At 42.5% G+C, this 19584-nt stretch overlaps 1 protein-coding gene across 1 annotated transcript in view; it reads right to left on the minus strand.

Moving 5' to 3' along the window:
- The window catches only part of CSMD2 (CUB and Sushi multiple domains 2), a 298000-nt gene that overhangs the window by 197881 nt on the left and 80535 nt on the right, over positions 1 to 19584 (minus strand). The window contains exon 5 of the mRNA XM_086480279.1: positions 18638 to 18845. Within this exon, the coding sequence (XP_086336405.1) occupies positions 18638 to 18845 (208 nt within the window). The remainder of the gene's footprint in view (positions 1 to 18637; positions 18846 to 19584) is intronic.

Genomic DNA, 19584 nt, shown 5'->3' on the forward strand with positions numbered 1-19584 from the left:
CAATTTAGCGTCACTGTAACCTTGCACACTTTTCGTGTACTCTAATGTTAATGACATTATAACAGATCTAGTAATATAGTTTTTATCGTAATGCTACCCGTGTTGTCACTGCTCAGGGAAAGATGAGTCAAGAACACCTTGTAAATTCTGCAGGAGAATACTAGCTGGACTACCTTCCCTTCAAGTCAGCTAAATGGATACAACTGGATAGCTGACAGAGACAGGCTTTGCTTTCCCTGCCATTGCGATATAGGGGTTTCAAAGGGGCTGAGTTTCAGAATGGAAGAGAACAGCCAGAAGTGTCAGATCTTTATCCAAAGCCTTCAGAAATCCACTTCCCCGTGCTTTGACCAGGGGCACAAATACACATCTGTCACCGCAGCCACAGCAACACTGCATGTATCGGATCACAGATACACTACAGAGGTCAGACTGAAGTCTGGATAAACAAACAAATCCCAAAGCCAAAATTTCACATACACCGCCACTATCATAATAAAAAAAAAAAAAAAAAAAGGCAATCTGAGCACAAAGGCATAAAGTATCAGTAAGGAGACGTGGATGCTACACTCATACTCCTATTGACATCAAGAGAAGCCTAGCTCTGTAGGCATTCTCTCTTTTACTTGTTAACTGGGAACAATGGCACTTCATCCTACCTCCCTCATTTAGCCTCCGCTCTCCTTATGCTAGCAATTTTCCTCTGGGTGTGTAGAAGACGCAGTCCAATAATAATACTCTTGTAGTACAGAAATAGTGGTGGAAGCACTGGCGTATTTCTGAATAGCAGATGTATTTAATAGATGTTCTCTGCAGTAATGCTTCTACACCATCACCTTATCTGCTGTGTGACAGAGCCATGAGAAGTCATGTTCACAGAAGGTGACTGATACACTGGGTATATCACACAGGTTGGGACTAAAAGCAAAACAAAACTCAGAAACAAACCACTACAATTCTTTCTAGAAGTTGCAGCGAGGAGTTGAGCCTTTGAAAGCACTTGTTTGGGGGTTGCGGTTGGTGGTTTGGCTTTGTTTTTTTTAAGTATACCAGATGCACTAGTGAAAAAATCTGGCATCCCTCAGCATATTTAATGAGTTATTAGTCTTATTCACATTTCAGAGAGTTAAAGGAAATATTAAAAAGATAAGATTAAATTATTATAGCAAAACCTGACACCAACTCTAGTGTGGTTTAGTAAGCTGTTAGCTGCACTTGTGTCCGCAGAAGTGGCGAGTCACCCCAGTAAATCCCCACAGCCTAACAGCAAGGAGCAGCCCTGAGCCTGGGCAGTTCCCATGAGAGGCAAGCTCTCTTCTCTCCTCTTCTGCTCCACAACCACCCAAAGGATTTTTGAGAACAATCCACGGCAGCCCATGTCAGGCAAGCCTGGCAGAGGCCTCCCCCAAAACTCTGCTTAGTCAGGAACAGATTAATTCTTTATGGCTTTGAGACTTTGTAGGAAGGGCCCTGTCATGAGCTAATTGAAATGTTACAACTTAAATGCTCTCACAAAAATCAGAAACTGGAAGTGTTCTTCGCCCACTAACTGGCTGAAAAGACTCTCTTTGTTTTAAAGAATCAATAACCTGCTTTTGTTCACAGCTTGATTTCAATGCGACCAAAAAGACACCAAGTTACTAGAAGCTAAAAAGCTACCAGGACTGTGGTGAAAAGAACAACAGCTTGCTGCTTTTAAGTCCATCTTGCAACAAGCACAGATTGAGCATTACAGAGCGCACACCCATCCGCACAGATTTGAGAGAGAGGCAGTACGTCCTGCCACCCTTGTTAACTTTGATTTAGATCACAAATCACTGCAATAAAAACTCATCCTCTGCGTACCAGTACCACGCTTCGCCCAGGGGAGCACTGGCTGGCAGATGCCAACTGCTCCAGTTTTAGGAGTTTGCCCACTTCCCCCTCTGTCCAACGTGGTTACGTATTCAGCGCGGGTGACGCCTGTTGACCTTGCAGTTCTTGGTGAGAGGGCACCTTGGTTCCGAATTTGAGTGAAGATAATGAAACAGGTCTTCAAAAGTGTGCCACTCCCACCGAACTGCAAACCCATCTGCTTCTTTTATTTGATCATAATTACCAAAAAAAGCAGGTGCTAACTTATTAGAAGTGCAATTAGAGCAGCAGTTTGACAGACACAATTTTGTCTTTCCCAGAATCCATCATTTAGGTTGATAAAAATAAGTATTTGCCAGTGCTCTTCCTAACCTCACGTAAAACCACAGCAGGTATGTTCAACTAGGCTGACAAATGAGACTTACAGTTCTCTAGGGGGGTGATACTATGCATAAAATACCACAGATTATGAACACACACAATACGGTTAAAATATTAATTTATTTTCTACATGAAAAATAAAAATTCTATCAGACTACCATTTAGGAGACCACAACCAACAGTAAAGATAATACTAAATATGCATAATAAATTGCTTGATTTTCCAGAGTACATTTTCCATCACTTTCACTGCAAAAAGTTTTCTGCTTCCTAGAAGAGCAAACAACAAGAAAGTACTCACAGAAGTTTAAGTAAATTAATAATAGATTAAATAAATATCTACTTGTGCATCTACAAGGCACTGGAGAACTTATTCAACAGCAACCAGAAATTGAACGTTAGCTGCAAAGTCCCCATGGTTGATTGTAAAGTAGGACCTGACTGAGACAGTGATGGAAAAGCCATAATTTCACAACTGCCTATTACTTTAATTTATTTGGATGACCCACTATATTGGCTAGATCAGGAGGGTGAAGATTCCTCTTCTGGGCACATGCACATGAACACCACCAGGATCAGAGGATGCTGCCACATGTGGATGAAGAGAACCCCACACAAGGCTTACATTTGGGGGGGCACAGGAAATCCTAGGATGACCTCCTTCCTTGAGAAATCAATGAAGAGTTCACCACTTGACTTAATCCTGATGCTGAATGAAACACAGCCTTGCATCCAACACAGCTCAGACAAAACAAACAGATTAATCCTTCCTCGCTGCACTCAAGAGCAGCTTTATCAGATGGCAACAGCTCTACCAGGGCTTGGCACGGGCTGAGTGCCAGAACTCCAGACTAAGCCACAGGTTCGTTGTGGGACCTTGGGCCCGTTTCTTCCCTCCCGTGGCCAACTCGTGGAGCATTACTCAACATGCTTTCTCAGGAAGATGAAGAGGCCCGTAACACCTGAGCAGACATATTAAAGTTGCCAAGACAGCAGAATAACTGTACAAGGGCAAAATGTCCCTTTTAAGAGGTCTGTGTGGATGACCTTTTCACAACACGACGTCTTCCAACTGCAGAAACTGTTGACTACTTGAAAAGCACTGCCAGTGGGTTTTACTTTATTATTTATTTTTTAAACCTGCCTTCTGTGCGCTCTTTGCTGCTATAACAGTTTCTCTTCCTCTTCCAGATTCTCAGAGGAGATCAATCTGCATCTTTTCCACTCAGCCTCCTCAACTGATGTGAACTATGTCACGGGAGCAGATTGCTCCACGCTTGCCTGTAATTCTGTATTTCCAAGTATTTGATCAGATAAGAAAACCTGAAACACATGCTTCAGTCTGAAATTAAACAGGCTATGACAGCATTCAGAGAAATACAGGAGACATTGAGTCCATTTTCTGATGACAATTTTTACCACTTTTACACAGTAGTTAATGTGGGGCCAATACTGTTTTATATCTTCATTAATGATCTGGAGGATGGGACAGAGCACACGTTCAGCAAGTCTGCAGACAACACAAAACTCGGGGAGCAGCTGACATACCAGAGGGGTGCACTGTCATCCTGAGGGACCCTCTGTAGGCTGGAGAAATGGGCAGACAGAAATCTCATTAAATTCAAACGGAAATGCAAATTCCTGCCCCAGAGGAGGAGCAGCACCATGCATCAGTACAGGCTGGGGGCTCACTGGCTGGAAAGTGGCTTGAGGGCCCTGGAGGACAAGCTGAAGATGAGCCAGCAATGGCACCTTGCACCACACAGGCCAACAACAGCCTGGACTGCAGCCAGGCCGCAATTTTGTGAAATCCCACCTGTTTTATGAGGACCTGAGGAAAACCGTAAGAAAAAGCTTCTTTACTTTGACGGTGGCAGAGCACTGAACAGGCTGCTCAGAGAGGTTGCAGAATCTCCTTCTCTGGGGATAGTCAAAACCTGCCTGGACACAATCCTGGACAACCTGCTCTAGGTGAACCTGCTCTGGTAGGGGGTTGGACTAGATCTCCAGAGGTCCCTTCCAACCCCCACCGTTCTGTGATTCTGTGACCTGAGCATCTCCCTTGCAGGATTTCAATGGCAAACTGGAGCCAAGGCATCTGAAGAACTGACATACCATACAAAGAAACCTTGCAGCTTTACTACTGAAAGCAGCAACGTATGTTAACGGGTTTATTAGCATTGCTACTTATAAGTCTAGGCTTGGTGCAGCAATTACAGCTACACAGCAGTCAAATTTGCAAGGAAATTACCAGAATTATCCACAGTTTAGATGAACTTTCTACCCTTTCAATCAATAAAGTGCCATTAACCTATTCCAAGCTCTACATTGTTTATAGCATTAGAGGCTTGCTGCAGCCATGGCAGAGCCAGCAGCCTGTTATAAGATATTCTCACTTGATTCTGTTAAACTTGAGTTCAGAATGACTTTGCTGGGAAAAGTCTTACAAACCCCTAACTCTGCAAACTCCTGACATCTTCTAACCTGCAAGCCGAAGGGTGTTTCAAAGCTCTGCCGAGGTCAGGTTCTGGTCTCAGATTTATTATCACAGCCACACATCCGGAAATACTTTCCATTACTTTTATTGTTACCTATAAACTGCTTCAGAAATGGATCCCAGGGAAAATATTTAAGGAGAGGAAGAATCACAAAATTCACAATTCCAAACATTTCAGACTGGTTTATGTTTCACAGTTAAGGAAAGTCCAGAACTTCAGGATGAATGTCAGAACACAGCCTCCAGTCTGTCCAAGGCTTTCACATGTCCAGAGCAGTTGCGAGTTGTCTTAACAGAATGTTTAAGAGGAAAATTAAAAAAAAAATCCAATTTGAAATCTCCTGAATTTCATAGCAGCAAACACCTTGGAGTCAGTGGAGGTAAGTGAGCATCAAGTCTCTACCGAAGATTTGTTGCAGTCTTTCAGATATTTAGGAAGATGGCTTCTTGATAATGTGTCACAAAAAGTAAAACAGTTACTTTTTGGCCAACATATTAAAATCAGAACTTGCACAAAAAAAGAGGAAAAGCGCAAAAAGCAAAGTGAGCAGTGGGACCCACAGCAAACGGAGAATCTATTACTTTGTCCCTTTGGACTCAATTAGTTCAAATTTACAAAGAATGGCACCCATAAAGATGTTAAACAAACAAAACTTCTGTTAACTTGCTTCAAAATTCATTTTAATTGCAAGCTCTGTTTTATGCGTATTCCAGGGTTGCAAAAATTAATGATTATTTTATTCTTCCCACAAAAATTCCAATATATTAATTTCATGTTAAAAATCTATGGTTCCTTAAAAGGTTTAAGAAAAAAAAAAATCAATGACAACATGCACTGAACAGTAGTCACTTGAGGTCTTCCCACGTTTGAGAGTTTCTTGTTGGGGGCAGTGGGGACAGGGCAGATGGATATTGAACAGCGATATACAGACCCTCCTGCTTAAACATTTTCTACTTTTAAACTATTTTTATTTTTAGAGAGAATGTGACAATACAGATGCTTATGAGTTGTTGGGGTTTTTTTTAAACTGGGAATGAGGCTCAAATCAGAGCATGCATTATCTGAGTTTAAAAAGATGAAAAGATTTTTTTACTGTGAGCTTTCCTCTACCTGCAATGACTGTGCACGCACCAAGCAAAGCGGACAGAGCTGCCCAAGCTCTTCATACTGGATGTTCCTACCATCAGGAACCACTTCCCGCAGTACACCTAATACAGCCCATTAATGACAACAAGAAATCAGCCAGCCTTTAAAATCCCTATGTTTGGGGTGGAATAATAGGCCCATGCACTTCTGGCACCACGTAGCTGCATTAAGATGCAAAACCCACGGATGCCCCACGCGGCACATGAGAGCACTGATGATCGGTCACCAGCACCACCACCCACCAAGCACGAGCACCCAGCGGGCCCCAGCAGCACAGAGAGCACAGGCAGCAGGGGGAGGCGTAACAGCCCCCAGGCAGCAGAAGGAACGAAGAGCAGAGCGTTGTGACCCTGAGCATCACCCTGTGCCACCTCCCTGTCCCGTTCCAGCCTGGGAGATCCTCTCTGACACAATCACCCAGAGCTCATCAGGTGAAGGGAGGCAGGCTGGAAGCAAGCACTTGGGTCTACCTGTCTCCCCTTCTACCATTGCTCCGGGTCCTCCGCCACTCACGCAAAGTAGGTTTTTCAATATCCAGGCACTCAGTCATCTAACACTGCGCAGGCTGGCTTTGAAACATCTTTCAAGATTTTCCTTTAGTTTTCCCTTCCTTTTGACTTTCTTCCAGGCTCCAGAAATTCCAGTGTGGCTTTGTAAAAACCGTGTTAAGTCGCACAAAGCATCTGTGACTGGGCAAAAAAAGTCCTCTCCGAGCACTCCCCTGCCCATCAGGCTGTTTCAAGCACAGGGCACCGCTCCAGGATCGATGGTGTTAATTTATTCTGTTACATTACAGAGTGAACAACCTGATTTCAAAATTCCTTCATGCCAGCTTCCAGCCTGAAGCACTTTTATTTTTTCCCTTTTAAGAACAGCTGACTTATCAAAACCAGGTTTTTCTAACAGAAAACCACAAGCTAAGCCACATTATTATAATTGAAGCAATTAATTACTTTTATGCCTTTCTTTTCAAGGGAGATCTTTAATGCAGGTAATTCTGACTAAAAGAGCTACTTTGAACTGCTCCATCATTTAAAAGATGATTATAAAAATTAATTTAGGAAGTGCAGAACGAAGACAAAGGGATACAGGAAAGCATGTGGAGATGGGTATTTCCCCCATGCTCCAACTGGGAGGTATCAAACCAACGTGCCTATTTTGAAAGCGTGGAGAACGCTGATCAAGTTTTCAGGTCACTGGTAAAAAAGCACTTCCTAACGGTTTACTGACATGTGGCCCATCAGTGAGTCACTATAGGGTCAGGGAAGCAGCTACCCACATTTTGCCATTTTGGACTTCTACAAGGCAGGAATCGCCCTTTACACAAAACCACATCAGTGGAGCACCGTAACGCCTCTAGTTCCAGAGTTTTGGAAAATTCCAGCTTACTGTGACCAGGAAGACAGTCATTAGGCCTTAGCTGTTGACAACATTTTGCCTATAACTAATCTTCTGATATTTACCGATGCCCTGGCATCTTCCTGATCTCTGCTGTAAATCCAGCCACAAGAATGGATTTACTTGAACTTCCCTGTGAGGAAGAATCAAAACATCCATATTGTAAAACAGCCAAGACTGTCAAAAACAAACTCAGCATGAGCTAAAGAGATCACGACCTGCCACAACAAAACACAATGCCGCCAAGAAACAGCAGCAAAATATAGTAGCCACATGAATCCAAAAAACATTATTTCCTTCCCCCATTTGGGCTTTGGAAAGGCTGATTAGATCTCTGTGTACAAGGTATCAGAGACATTAAGAGGCAAGATATTTAGATTAAGTGTCTGCACTTCACTGATATTACTAGATTTGCAGTCCATGGTCAAGTCAAGCAACATGCTAAACAAAAATATACCTGTGCCAAGACCCATCAGGGGCAGCACCTCCCAGTGCAGTAAGAAAAACACTGGATTTTGAAGCACATAGAAACACAGATATCAAGGTGCAAGAAAACTTGCAGAATTCTTTATTTTCCTCCTATGTCCCACAACCCCTTTCTGCCTGCCAGCCATTCTTGTTCCTCGAGCTCAGAACCAGGTCTTGGACTAACTCCTTCAAGAAACATCAAGCCCGTGAAAGGAACCTCTCAACCTGAGGAGGAACAGTTCAGGTTTCCACCGCCTAAGAACTCAGCCAATGCTTTACCAGGTAATAGTGTACCAACCAATTCTGAACTGCTATTAGGCCTTTCACTTGAACACCTTGGTTGCGACTCCCTCTCCATTTATGAACTCAGGAGCCCTCCATGAATCCCTTGTGCCCAGAAACATCACACAGATCTGGAACGGAAAATAGTCTGTGCTCTCCTGTTATTGCATCCATTACTGATCCTTGCCAGGGCATCTTTATCTGTTTTTTAAAGCAGCAGGAGCTCAGGCCTGCAGTGTGCAAACAACAGAAACAGAAGTAAATTTTTTCACTTTAGCTGAAAGGCTGTTACACAAGGACAAAATACACAAGAGACAAAGGTGTGGTGACAAGCTACTTGCCCACTATAACACTAAATAGGAATAAATCCAATGCACAAGAACATCCCTCCTCCCCATCCAGCAACCAGTTTGGTGCCAGCTTGCTACTTAGGAAAACATTGATCCAACTCTGTTTATACGGGAGACACCAACTTCAGAGAACCTGCCACCAGGAGCATTCAGAGCCTCTTACACTTCACCTCTGCAAGTTTTCATGACTGGAAGGTGCTGATCAGACACCTCTATCTTGCTAGAGGGCTAAAATTTGTCTAAAAAGCAAAAAGACAGACAATATTTCACCGCATTACCCTTAGCAGCCAACAAACATCTCAAAGTAGACTCTCTGTAGGTATTTCTTCCCTGTATTTCATGCGTTTAAATGGTTCTAGAGACGAGTGGAAAGATCAGGTTGGAGAGATTCGTATGACCTGAGAATGGTCAAAAAATAAACGAGACTTCTGCACAGCTTGACCTTATGCAAACCACGCTAAATGCAATTCTTCCCCAACTTTAATGAATTAGCATATAATACAAATTAGGGCTTGTAATTCAATCGCAGTACATGAGATGCTGGCATCAGACACCAAAAAAAAACCACCACAATTTAAATGAGAGATGAATTCAGCACCAAACTGAATCTATTAGTTGTGACTTCCACCTACAGCACGTGAAGGAGAGCTACAGACACTGGACACAGGTGAACAAGCAGCTGCAGTGAACCTATGGAGGAAAACCCATCAGGCAAAGATCATTTAAAATATATTTTGTGAAACAGGTGACATCTGTAAACAAAGTACTCACATTCTTTAACACAACTTGGAAATGTAAGAAGCATCCACAAATGAGTCCACAGAGAAACCCCAGAAGAAAGAGGTCTTTGAAAGTACTGAAACAGCTGCAGAGGTGTCTTGGCTCCTCCACTTTGAAGTAGTAGATAAGGGTGAGCAGTGTAAAACAGTACTATTATCAGCTCTGGCAGACAGATTTTGACATACAAATGCAACTCCCTCAACACAGCAAATACCTCTGCAAATGGAGGCCACTCTACATACACAAATCCTCAGCTAGCTTGAGCAATGGTGGAGCTTCACACAGAAAATGACATTAATCGGTTTCTGAACAAGAAAAAAAATGCAATGGGAAGGCAGAGACATCTCCGGGAAGCACCTTTAGTGAAGTCAGTAATCTTTCACACCAACATTTGTCTAAATCCTTGCTTAAACTGGGAAAGCTCAGTGTCCTGCTGTAGCAGCAGAGGAAGAGACATGGTGTTTTTTAAAGAGGACCCCAGATGTCCAACTTTTTGGGGTCACACCACCTGTGACATCATTTGCACTTACGTAAAGTCTCCTTCCACTGCCAAATAACGGTATTATTCACTGTTTTACAATCTATACAGTCCCTCATATTTTGGGTGACATCCAGCAGGTACTCTTGAGATTACCAGTATTTTTCTCAGCTTTCAGCCAGTTGTGTTATACTAATTTGCACAAGGTCTGTCTTTCAAAAAAAAAAAAAAAAAACACACACAACCTCTTTAGCTTGCAGGTATTGAGTGTTGTTGCAGGCAAGCCACTCTCCTTTTTTCCTCCAAAGTGTGTTCGCATCCAGGACAGAAATAGCTAAATATTAATTTCCTCTTTTAGTAACCTTCAGGGATTTTCCCCATACACTTACAGGCCTTTCTGCACCTCATCCCTTGAGGTACATTCCACACAACAGTAGCCTTCACATAGGGTTCTCTTTGCCTCAGAGGTGACCAAAGAAGGACAAATTGGGATAAAAAGGACAATTAAAACATGATCAGGGTAACTTTCAACCTAAAAGCATCTTCTTCCTTGGCTTAAAAAGCTAGCCTGAATATTCATGAAATGCTCTCTACTATCTAGCAAATAGAATTAATCATATTAATGCATGGAAAAATAAGATTAGCCAGAAAGTGGTTCTAATCATGTTTTACTGAATGAAACGTGAGTGGGAAAGGTCATGAGGCCCTTTCATTGTAATTTGTCACAAGAGTCTCTCTCCCTGCCACACTCCTGGCAGAAGAGCAGTACAAGCTTTCGGAAGCACGAAGCACACGCCTCCCTAGAGAAGGATGGCAGCCAGCAGCAAGGAAAAGCGAGTTCTGCTGCCTCTGTGCTCGGCCACATCGCGACTTTGGGAAGGAGCTGCACGTATTGTCAACTAAGCGCTTCGCTGGTGAGAGCTAACACAGTCTGCACATTATTATTCTTAGCTGGGGTGCAGCTGAAATCTTACCTTCCCTACCAGAAATATATGCTAAATTATGGAATACCTTTAAATACCATCTTATCCCAATCAGCCCTTTCTTCCAGAATTTCCCAGTTACTTCTGCAGTGCAGCAGGCCAAGAAGCTCTAAGACAATGTGCAATACTACTCTACAGAAACTACTTTGTAGAAACCATTATCAAACCTTTAACTTCCAAACAGCAATCAAGATGTTCACGAATCTCTTGCATCCACTGGGGACGTGATCAGCTCTACCTCTCAGCTACCACCAGGAACCAAGGGTTCCCAGTACTGTGCCAGCTCTCTCCCATCAGGGGGAAATCAGCTGACCTACAAATTCCTGTACTTCATATTGCTGATCCATATTAAAATAAGGCCTGAAGTGCAGTACAGCAAGCTACAAAGGCTGGTACATCCCAGAGAACTCACAGACACACACACGCCAGAGGCAGCACGGGACGACCACCACTGCACCATCAGCAGAGCTGCAGGCGTTTCACAAGTTGGCTGCCTGAACAGGGATGGTCTTGTTTCTGACAAACTACACCCAAATGTTATCTCCACAGAATACACCTTCTAAGAGAAAACTACTTTTGCAAGAAGAGTACTTCCCACTCAAGCAACGTTTTACAGGTTTAAGCCTTTGCAGAATTTGTTTCCAATTAAACGCCCTATAAATGCTTTAAAAAAAACAAAAAACAAAAAACAAAAAAACAACTAAACTCTACCAGTCAAATAAGGAAGTCTGTTTTCCAGATCCCAATGAAAGTGTAATTGACATTTAAATAGGGATTTCAAAAGCCATTTCATACACGTTTTTTTATTCATTCCCAGTCCTATGGAAAACATTACCATGGAAGAAAAACATCTGAATATTACAGATAAAGTATCCATTAGTTAGTTCTTGCAATAAGGAAGCTTAATTCACTGCACAGGAAAAGAAAAAAAACAAAAACCAAAAAAACCCAAACTTTCACACTTGCATTATCCAGGCTTTAGGCTTTAACTAGTGATGAAATAAGTTATTTCAAGACACACAATAATCTTCAAGTCTTCAGCCTCATACATGCACCAGGGCAGGATAACACTTGTCAACTTTCAACTAAAAGCAATTACTGACTGAAAAAAAAATATGAAAAAGAAGCAGCAAGTGTGAGATGAAAATAATTTTAAAGCAGTCATCAATCTGTTTTATAGAATCCCTGCAAAGAACAGCAGCTGCTGGGGAGCATGCGGGGAGAGCACAGTGGAGAGGGCTCCCACGCGCTGGGCAGTTTTTTACTGTAATGCAAAGTGGGCAAGATCCCTGCATGCACAGTCCCACTAACCTGTACCGGTAGCAGCAGCACCAGTAAAACCAGCAGCAGCGTCAGATGCAGACTCAGGGTTCCTGAGCTGCATATGGTGGCAAGAGGAACACGCTTTAATAAGTGCCAATACGCTAAAGCCTGATTCACAAGCGCTTTGGAGCCAAAGTCTTTCCATTTACTTTAGTAGACATCGACAGGTCTGAGATGAAAATACATGCTCCGAGACAGCTAAGAATCAGACACTGCTTTGATATAAAGGAAATAGGTTGGTTCATTAGAAGCACATATAGAGAATAGTTCTTCAACCAGTGCTATCATCATCTGAAACAGTGACCTTCAAGAACACAGGTACTCTAATCTCTTACAGGTAGAGCACAAGATGTGCTAATAGATTAGTTTGGCCAGTAGTACAAAATAACTGGCATCAAGAGGGAAGCACAAAGCAGACCTCACATAGGAGAACTTTAATGAGTATTAGAAACCACTTAGCAGATAGACAAGGGTGGTGGGGAGGGAAGGGTCAACTGGAGATAATGACAAGGAAAGAAAGAAAGACAGCAACAGTTAAGAGGAGCTGCTGAAACACAGATGATTCTTCAACCATTCTTCTCCCTAACTCAACTCTCTGTGGAAATACAGCAAGAGAGAACTACTGAAATGCTTCTCCAGAGAGGGCTGACATCTGAATGGGGTCTCCTGGGCTCAGCTCCAGAAAAGAAGATGATACAGAATTAACCGGAGGAACCTTCAATTCAGACGTCCTCAGATCTCCTCCCACCCTTCCCAGCACATGGTCTCTTTTTATCCATTGCCCAGTACGTGTACTGTAGTACTTCTGAGGCGGAGCAAGATGCCTGCATTGCCTTCATCTCAGGCACAGCTGGGCTAAGAAAGTAATGCAAAGCAATACACATCATGAGGTAACGCATGCTCCCATGCTTCTAGGAAACTGAGACAAAGCTAAAACCAAGTTCTGCCCAAGTTAAGCGCAAAAATAGTCCTAAGGAGAAAGCAAGCATTTGTGCAAAGCGAGATGAGCAAAATATGGCTCCAAGGCTGAAAACACAAAATGAAGATGAGACACTGAAAAGGAAGAACTGGACTCAGACAGGAATAAACTCCATTGATTTGGAATTACTCACTTGCAGCCCTGCTTCTCCCACTGCATTCACCTAGCACGGGATTATTAACAGAAAACTAAGGAAAAATGTTTCACAAGGGAAACAACACAGGAAGGCTTAAAGAGCGGGAGGGCAGCAGAGGGCCAACATGACAGATGATGCACCCCCTCTAAGATTAGACTTGTGTTCCATAAGGTAGAATAATTAAGTCAAGAGGAGAATCATAGGGGAGAAAGACACCACAGACCAAGACTCTGCATTAATACAGCAATTCAGTATATGCTTGTGTCCTCCTGGAACAAAATACCCAAGTGAGGCAATTGAGGAGAAAGCAGTTTTTAAAGGACCGTGAAACAGATTAAAAAGATAGAAGGAAGTGAGTGGCATCTGGAAATTGTCAGCTTCATTTCTTCCTTTCAAAGATATGCATTTGAATTTTCAAAAAAGTAGCAAATTCAGTAAAAGTTGCAAAAGAAATAAAGAAACAATTAAGTCCAAGAGGAAACGCACCACAGTGGATTGCAATTCAGAAGGGTGGGCACAGTCTGGACTGCTCAGGGGAAAAGGGTAAGCAACCACAGCAGCTTCCATTCCCAAGCTATGGTGGGATTTCTATAGGTTGGGCTAAGCAGGCTCAACATTTGGACAGAAAAAACAAGGACCCAGTGGCAAATGAAGGAAGGAATTCAAAAGCAAATCATACCCCCGTGTTAACACGCAACTTCTCAGCAGGATACTACGATGTGTTTTGCCAGGCAGCATTCTGTTTCAGCTGAGCTCAAGCAAAAAGATTATGCAAAATAAGGTTGTGGAGGGCAAGGAGGAAGAGGGTTAATTCCTGCACTAAAACCTAATACAAGGCTAAGAACAACCCGAAAAGGCTCTGACACTTCCCATACTGAAGTATTTTTTGATCTGAAACACACCACCACACTCTGATATAGCAGCAACAGAAGCACCCTTCCCAACTAAAATCCCAGTCCCTCCTACCAATTTGGATTCTCACTTGTAAAATGCAGCAGCCATAGAAGATTTGGAAAGCCTCATTATTAAAGAAGTCATCTACATCTCAAAGTAAATTTCCCATCTGAAAATTGGAAACATCTAATGAACCTTCAAAACATGCCAGACAGTCTGTCATAGTCAGACAAATGAGGTACTTGTTAGTTTTATCTCACGGAACTAATTCATTTGGCAGGAGCAGAGATTTCTAAATAGCTTCATCGGTGGAACAAACAGCCATGGAGGGCCAGACATCATTCTGGGAGGAAAGGCTATCACTAGCTGCTTACCTGTTCAGCAGGTAGGCTGAAGCTTACAGTGCCTCCCCTTCACTTCCTCCTATTTTCCAACTCAATAGCATAAAAGAAACCATACAGCAAACATTAGACTGTCTTCCTAGATTTCCACAACTTTGAAAATCCCTGCTGTAGAGGAACTCTGTTGCATGTGGCTTTGCATAGCCCGAAAGCAAGACTTCTGTCTTTCACCCATCTTGCCTGCTTCAGCTGTACTAGAATTACTACAAAAACCTTCTTTGCTAGATATCTGCATTATACCCAGCTAAATGTACACTTGATCTTAGTCAATTCCTGTAAATACACAGAGATAAATTGGGTTATTAGTCATTTCCTACACCACCACCTTTTCTGGCTATAGCAGCATAATACTTTAATAATCATAATACAAGGCATTATGCCTAATACTAGATACAGATCTCATCTAGCTGGTCTAGGACCTAAACAGATGACAGAAAGAAGTGCCAGAGACACAACCACATTTTCATTGTTTGCATATATTTAAACAGCAGCCAATATGCACAAACATAGGAAATCCAAACCTCTTCCACCACCAGCAAAGCAAAAGCTTCCCCACTATTACAGCATGCTCAGAGTGCAGCCAAGGCATTGCTGGACAGCACATTCCTACTTTCTGTAAACCTTCAGGGGACACATCGATGCTGGAGGTGGATGCTGGAGGTGTGACGAAGGGGTACAACCACCAGTACAGCTGCAGTTCCCAGGCTCCTGCTGTCCCCACAGGAGTTCCTGCTCTGTCACCTCATACATGCCCTAAGCAACTTATCTAAGGACTCACAGAAATACACGCAGGAGATCAAGGACAGCATTTTCAAAGTCAAACCTACCCAAAGCTTCAGACAATCACTGAGCTATTAAGGGGAAGACAAGGCTGGGACATGTCTGCCACAGAGCAGGCTCAGTGCCCTCCAGGACCAGCCTGGAGACTTCCTTAGCACCACACACAGTTTTGGGATGTTTTAGGTGCTCCGCTTGAAGTGTTTTGGTATTTTCAGTGTAGCTGAGCACCCACAGGGATGCTCACCATTGAGGTAAGCTTTAAGGCAGGTACCACAAAACCACTGTAATTAGCAGATACTCCTGAGCAGCAATAGCCAAGGGATTTAGTCAGCTCTGAGCAGATAGTGACACAAAGCACATGATCAACAGAGCTCAGTCCCCTTAAGGACTGGAGCCCACGCTGCTTTGAAGGATTTTCTTCTTTTACATGTATTTATAGAGAAGAATTTCATTAATCCTTTCAGATCTCTCAGCTAGCACAAAGTGAGGGGGAAGAGAACCCCAAGTCTTGAAGACAAGACAAAGTCTGCGGATAATGACAGCAGAGAACATATATACTACATATCCCTCCCATGTCAAGTACACCCTTGCCCTAGCAGAGAATGGCCGTGATTAGGATGGCCACCCCAGCTAATCTCAGAGAACAGGGCAGCTACCGCCATCCTTCCAATTTTTCTTTCTAGGCTGGAGACACCCACATTGTCCTTTCCAATCTGACGGGCTCTTTTTCACACTGCCACTTTTTTCCCCTCCTGTTCTCTGCTCAATAGAATTTTATTTCTCACTTGTCAAGGCAATCTAGGCCCAAGGTCCCATGACAGAAACTGCGATAGCAGCTAAAAGAGCTGTAAATGTGTTATTTTATTAATATGTCTCAAATAGCTACTCAACCTCTATTGCTCTGCTTGACATACGGATGCTTAGACCTGCAATGCCCTTTCCTTTTCAAGACTTACTGCAGGATTTGCATCCAACAGGCCGGTGACCAAATGAAACTCGTAACGGGATTCTCCAGGGAGCAGTTGTGTGTGCAGAGATCAACGCGCAGCGGATACAGCTGTGGCGACCGCTGACGGCAAGAGGGTTAAGGGAGCGTTGCTCGTAAAAAACCAAAGCATCTGCCTTTGAAGAGGGGAGGGAGGGTGAATGACAACACGGGAGATTTTAGTAAGTGCAGGCCAAGTCAAGGTTACTTAATGTGCTGAGTTAGTGGTCTTGTAAATACTATCATTATATAATATTCCATAGCTTGAAAACAGACATGAATTATCCTCCAGATGAAGTTTCTTTTTGTTTATTTGTGTACATCTCTGGACCAGATTAAAACTATTTATAATGCTTAGGAAATGAAATGTTTAGCTGCAAGATACTTCAATAGAATGGTTTATTTGGCCGCAAGTCTATCTGCCATATTACCAATAATTAAAACTAGGTTTTCATAGACAGAGGGGGGAAAAAAAGGGTTTTAGTTATATTTTCAAGCTGAATCATATCAACGTGTTTAAAGAGGAGATACGAGCTCCAGTGTTTTTTCCCCTACGGGCAAAAATTATTAAAAAAAGGGAAAAATGAGTCATCTGAATTTAATTATCAGGCTCTGAGTTGTGAAGGCCAGCTTTGAAAAATGAAATTCAAAATAAGACTCTTTGTAATTCAGCTTATGGGACTGAAAAGTTTACTTCTCAAGAATACTAAATGAGATCCCTTTGAATTGACTGGCATGTTTATCTTGCCCATGTGTATTTCACAGTACTATAAAAATGCAGGATGAACCTCAAAACACAGGAACAGCTTCTATGAGCCCTGGATGAAATTCACGCCTGTGCGACCTGTGTCTCGCTCATTAGCACGGGGCATCTCGCCTGGGCTGCTCCACCAGCCGATTCAAACAGGAGTCCACTGCTCTTGCAGCTTGCAGAGTCCACCCAGCTCCCAGGGGGAATACATTTGGAGGAAAAGCATCATTAAAAGTGCGGCACATGGGCACTTAGGGAGGAAGCAGGAAAGTAAATACACCATTATTCCCTCCGACAAGGCCCCAAAACTGATGCCTATAAAACATACTGCCTTTAAAATAGCTACTAAATCTCATTTCTGAAAGAGTGTATGTGCGCATACACATACTACTGAAAGTCAAAAGGCTTAATTTTCTAAGACACATGTGCCAGTTTTTAAAGTTCTACCATGCTGTATTTATGGGTAGTTTATTCATTTTTTTTTCCAGCAGGTTCACTCTGACAGGCATTGTTTTATTTTTGATATGACAAGACACAGTGCTGCACTGGCAACACCTCCAGGCTGAATAATGTTTCTTAACTAGCTATATTCATCTTTACCGCATACCACAGATGACTGATCCTCGCTGCAGTACATAATGGCTAAAAACTAACAGTGCCCTAAAATATTAACGCATGCTAATAAAAAAGGTTTTCTTCATGAAACAGCAACTTCTAATTTTCAAAGGGGTCCTGGGAACAGTAAACAATTGGTACATGGTAAATGGCAAGTTCTCTCACATCAATACATCCTAAACATTCAAATCCTATTCGCCCATAATTGCCAGGCAAGTATAAATCACTTAAATGGATGTTATTTGTGGCTGCGACAAACTCCTCATAAATAATTGTAATTTAACTTCCTGCTGATAATCCCAGGCAACACCTAATTATCTCAAACACTTAATTCTTCCCTTCCAGAGGGATGTCAGGTTTAAGACTACTCCCATTTGCTGCTAGTTAGGACTTTTAAGTGTTGGTTGAGTGTAATCACAGCGCAGATCGCAGTGTCTAGATCAACTAGAGACAAAGTTGTCCTTTGCTGTAAAAACAACATCAGCAACATGTCAAACTTCTTCCGCAAGCCCTCACTTCAGACTTCATAGCACTGATCATTTGGGTGGCTCTTGTATATCAGAAGCAAAATTAGCGTGGCATTTATTATAAATAAAAGCAGTATTTCTGAAAGCATTGCTCAAGCAAAAATGGGATGAGAGGGGTATCGAAATTCTATACACAGCCTTCTGTCTAAAGGACAAACTGATCAGTAGAAGCATTTGCCAAAAGTTCATTAACAGTAAAGTCAACTTGCCAGCAACGTATTTCACAGTAATTAGAAAACAATTTAGCAAAAAACAAGGTTTGAGCATGACAAGGTCTGAGCAGGGTTTCCTGGGTTTTTAAGTGTTGGGCATTTGTTTTTGTTGGTTGTTTTTTTTAATTCTTTATTTCTTCTAACCAGCTACACTATGAAATCCTATTGCAGAGAATACAATTTAAAGTAGCAACAGTCACTGCAAAGTTTACCAAGTAAATAAAAAGCATCCCAGGGATTTACATTAGAAGGCAGCAGCTACAACATGTGACTGGGAATAACCCAGGACTACCCTCATTCAGGCACAAACTCTGTTCACTCAACCTCATATAAAGTTTGGGATCTGTCCACACAAAACATCAGTGGATGCTAATGACGATACAGACCACAACGAAGCATGGCCAGTAGTAACCTACCAGAGCGAAGATCCCTCCGTTCCAGCAACTTCTAAAACATCATATCCGTCTTCCAGCTGAAAATCCATGAAAACCAGAGCAATAGTGTCTCCAGGTTCAGCGAGAATAGTCCATGTGCAGTCTGCATTATTGCCATACTCCAAAGGAAAATGAGGGCTTGAGATAATTCCGCTCTGTCCCCGCAAAGTCCCTCCACAAGCATCATCAGCTGGAAAGTGAATGCAAGTTATCAGATTTTGCTGAAATGCACAAAGCAGTACATCAAAAAAGAATAAAGCCCAAATTCAAAAGCAAAGCTTTAAAAGTCCCAGGGCTTTTGTCAGGGTGTGTTTTACTACACACTATTAAGAGACAAAGATGTTGAGGGATGCAAAATCCTATTAGGTCAGCCACTGTCTCCTGGCAAGTGCCAGCTTATTCCCCACCGTACACTTACTAGTGATTTGTTTAGTCTAATTTTAAACACCCCAAGTGACAGAGCTTCTACTCTTCCCTGGGAAGGCAGTTCTCAGCATAACACATCTCGCTGTCAGGACACTATTTCCTCACATGTTGTTGTTGCCCGACTTTTCTGTTCCATCCCTTATTCTTGATTAGGAGCCTCTGAGGTTTTTTTCTGCAACTTTCCTCCCATCCACATAGCCAGTCAAGCAGAAGAAAAACCACCAGGAATTCAGTGACTGAGAAGGGTTTCACAGACATGTGAGAACTTGCCTATCACAGCGGGGAGAGAGGTTGGTTTCCAACCCACATAGATCTCAGCACCTTCCTCAGCAACAGAAACACCCCCAAGGGTTGGGACAACAGGACTTTGGAGTACAAGCACTGTATTTAATAGAAGACTAATAGAAAAGGAGCAGAGTATCCCATACACCTGCCTTATGTGTCTTTGTTTGCTCTGATTTAAGGTATGTTGTTACCAAAATCATAGTGGTAAAAAACTTAAC

The sequence above is a fragment of the Leptosomus discolor genome, chromosome Z, assembly GCF_034619465.1.
Source record: "Leptosomus discolor isolate bLepDis1 chromosome Z, bLepDis1.hap2, whole genome shotgun sequence".
NCBI lineage: Eukaryota > Metazoa > Chordata > Aves > Leptosomiformes > Leptosomidae > Leptosomus > Leptosomus discolor.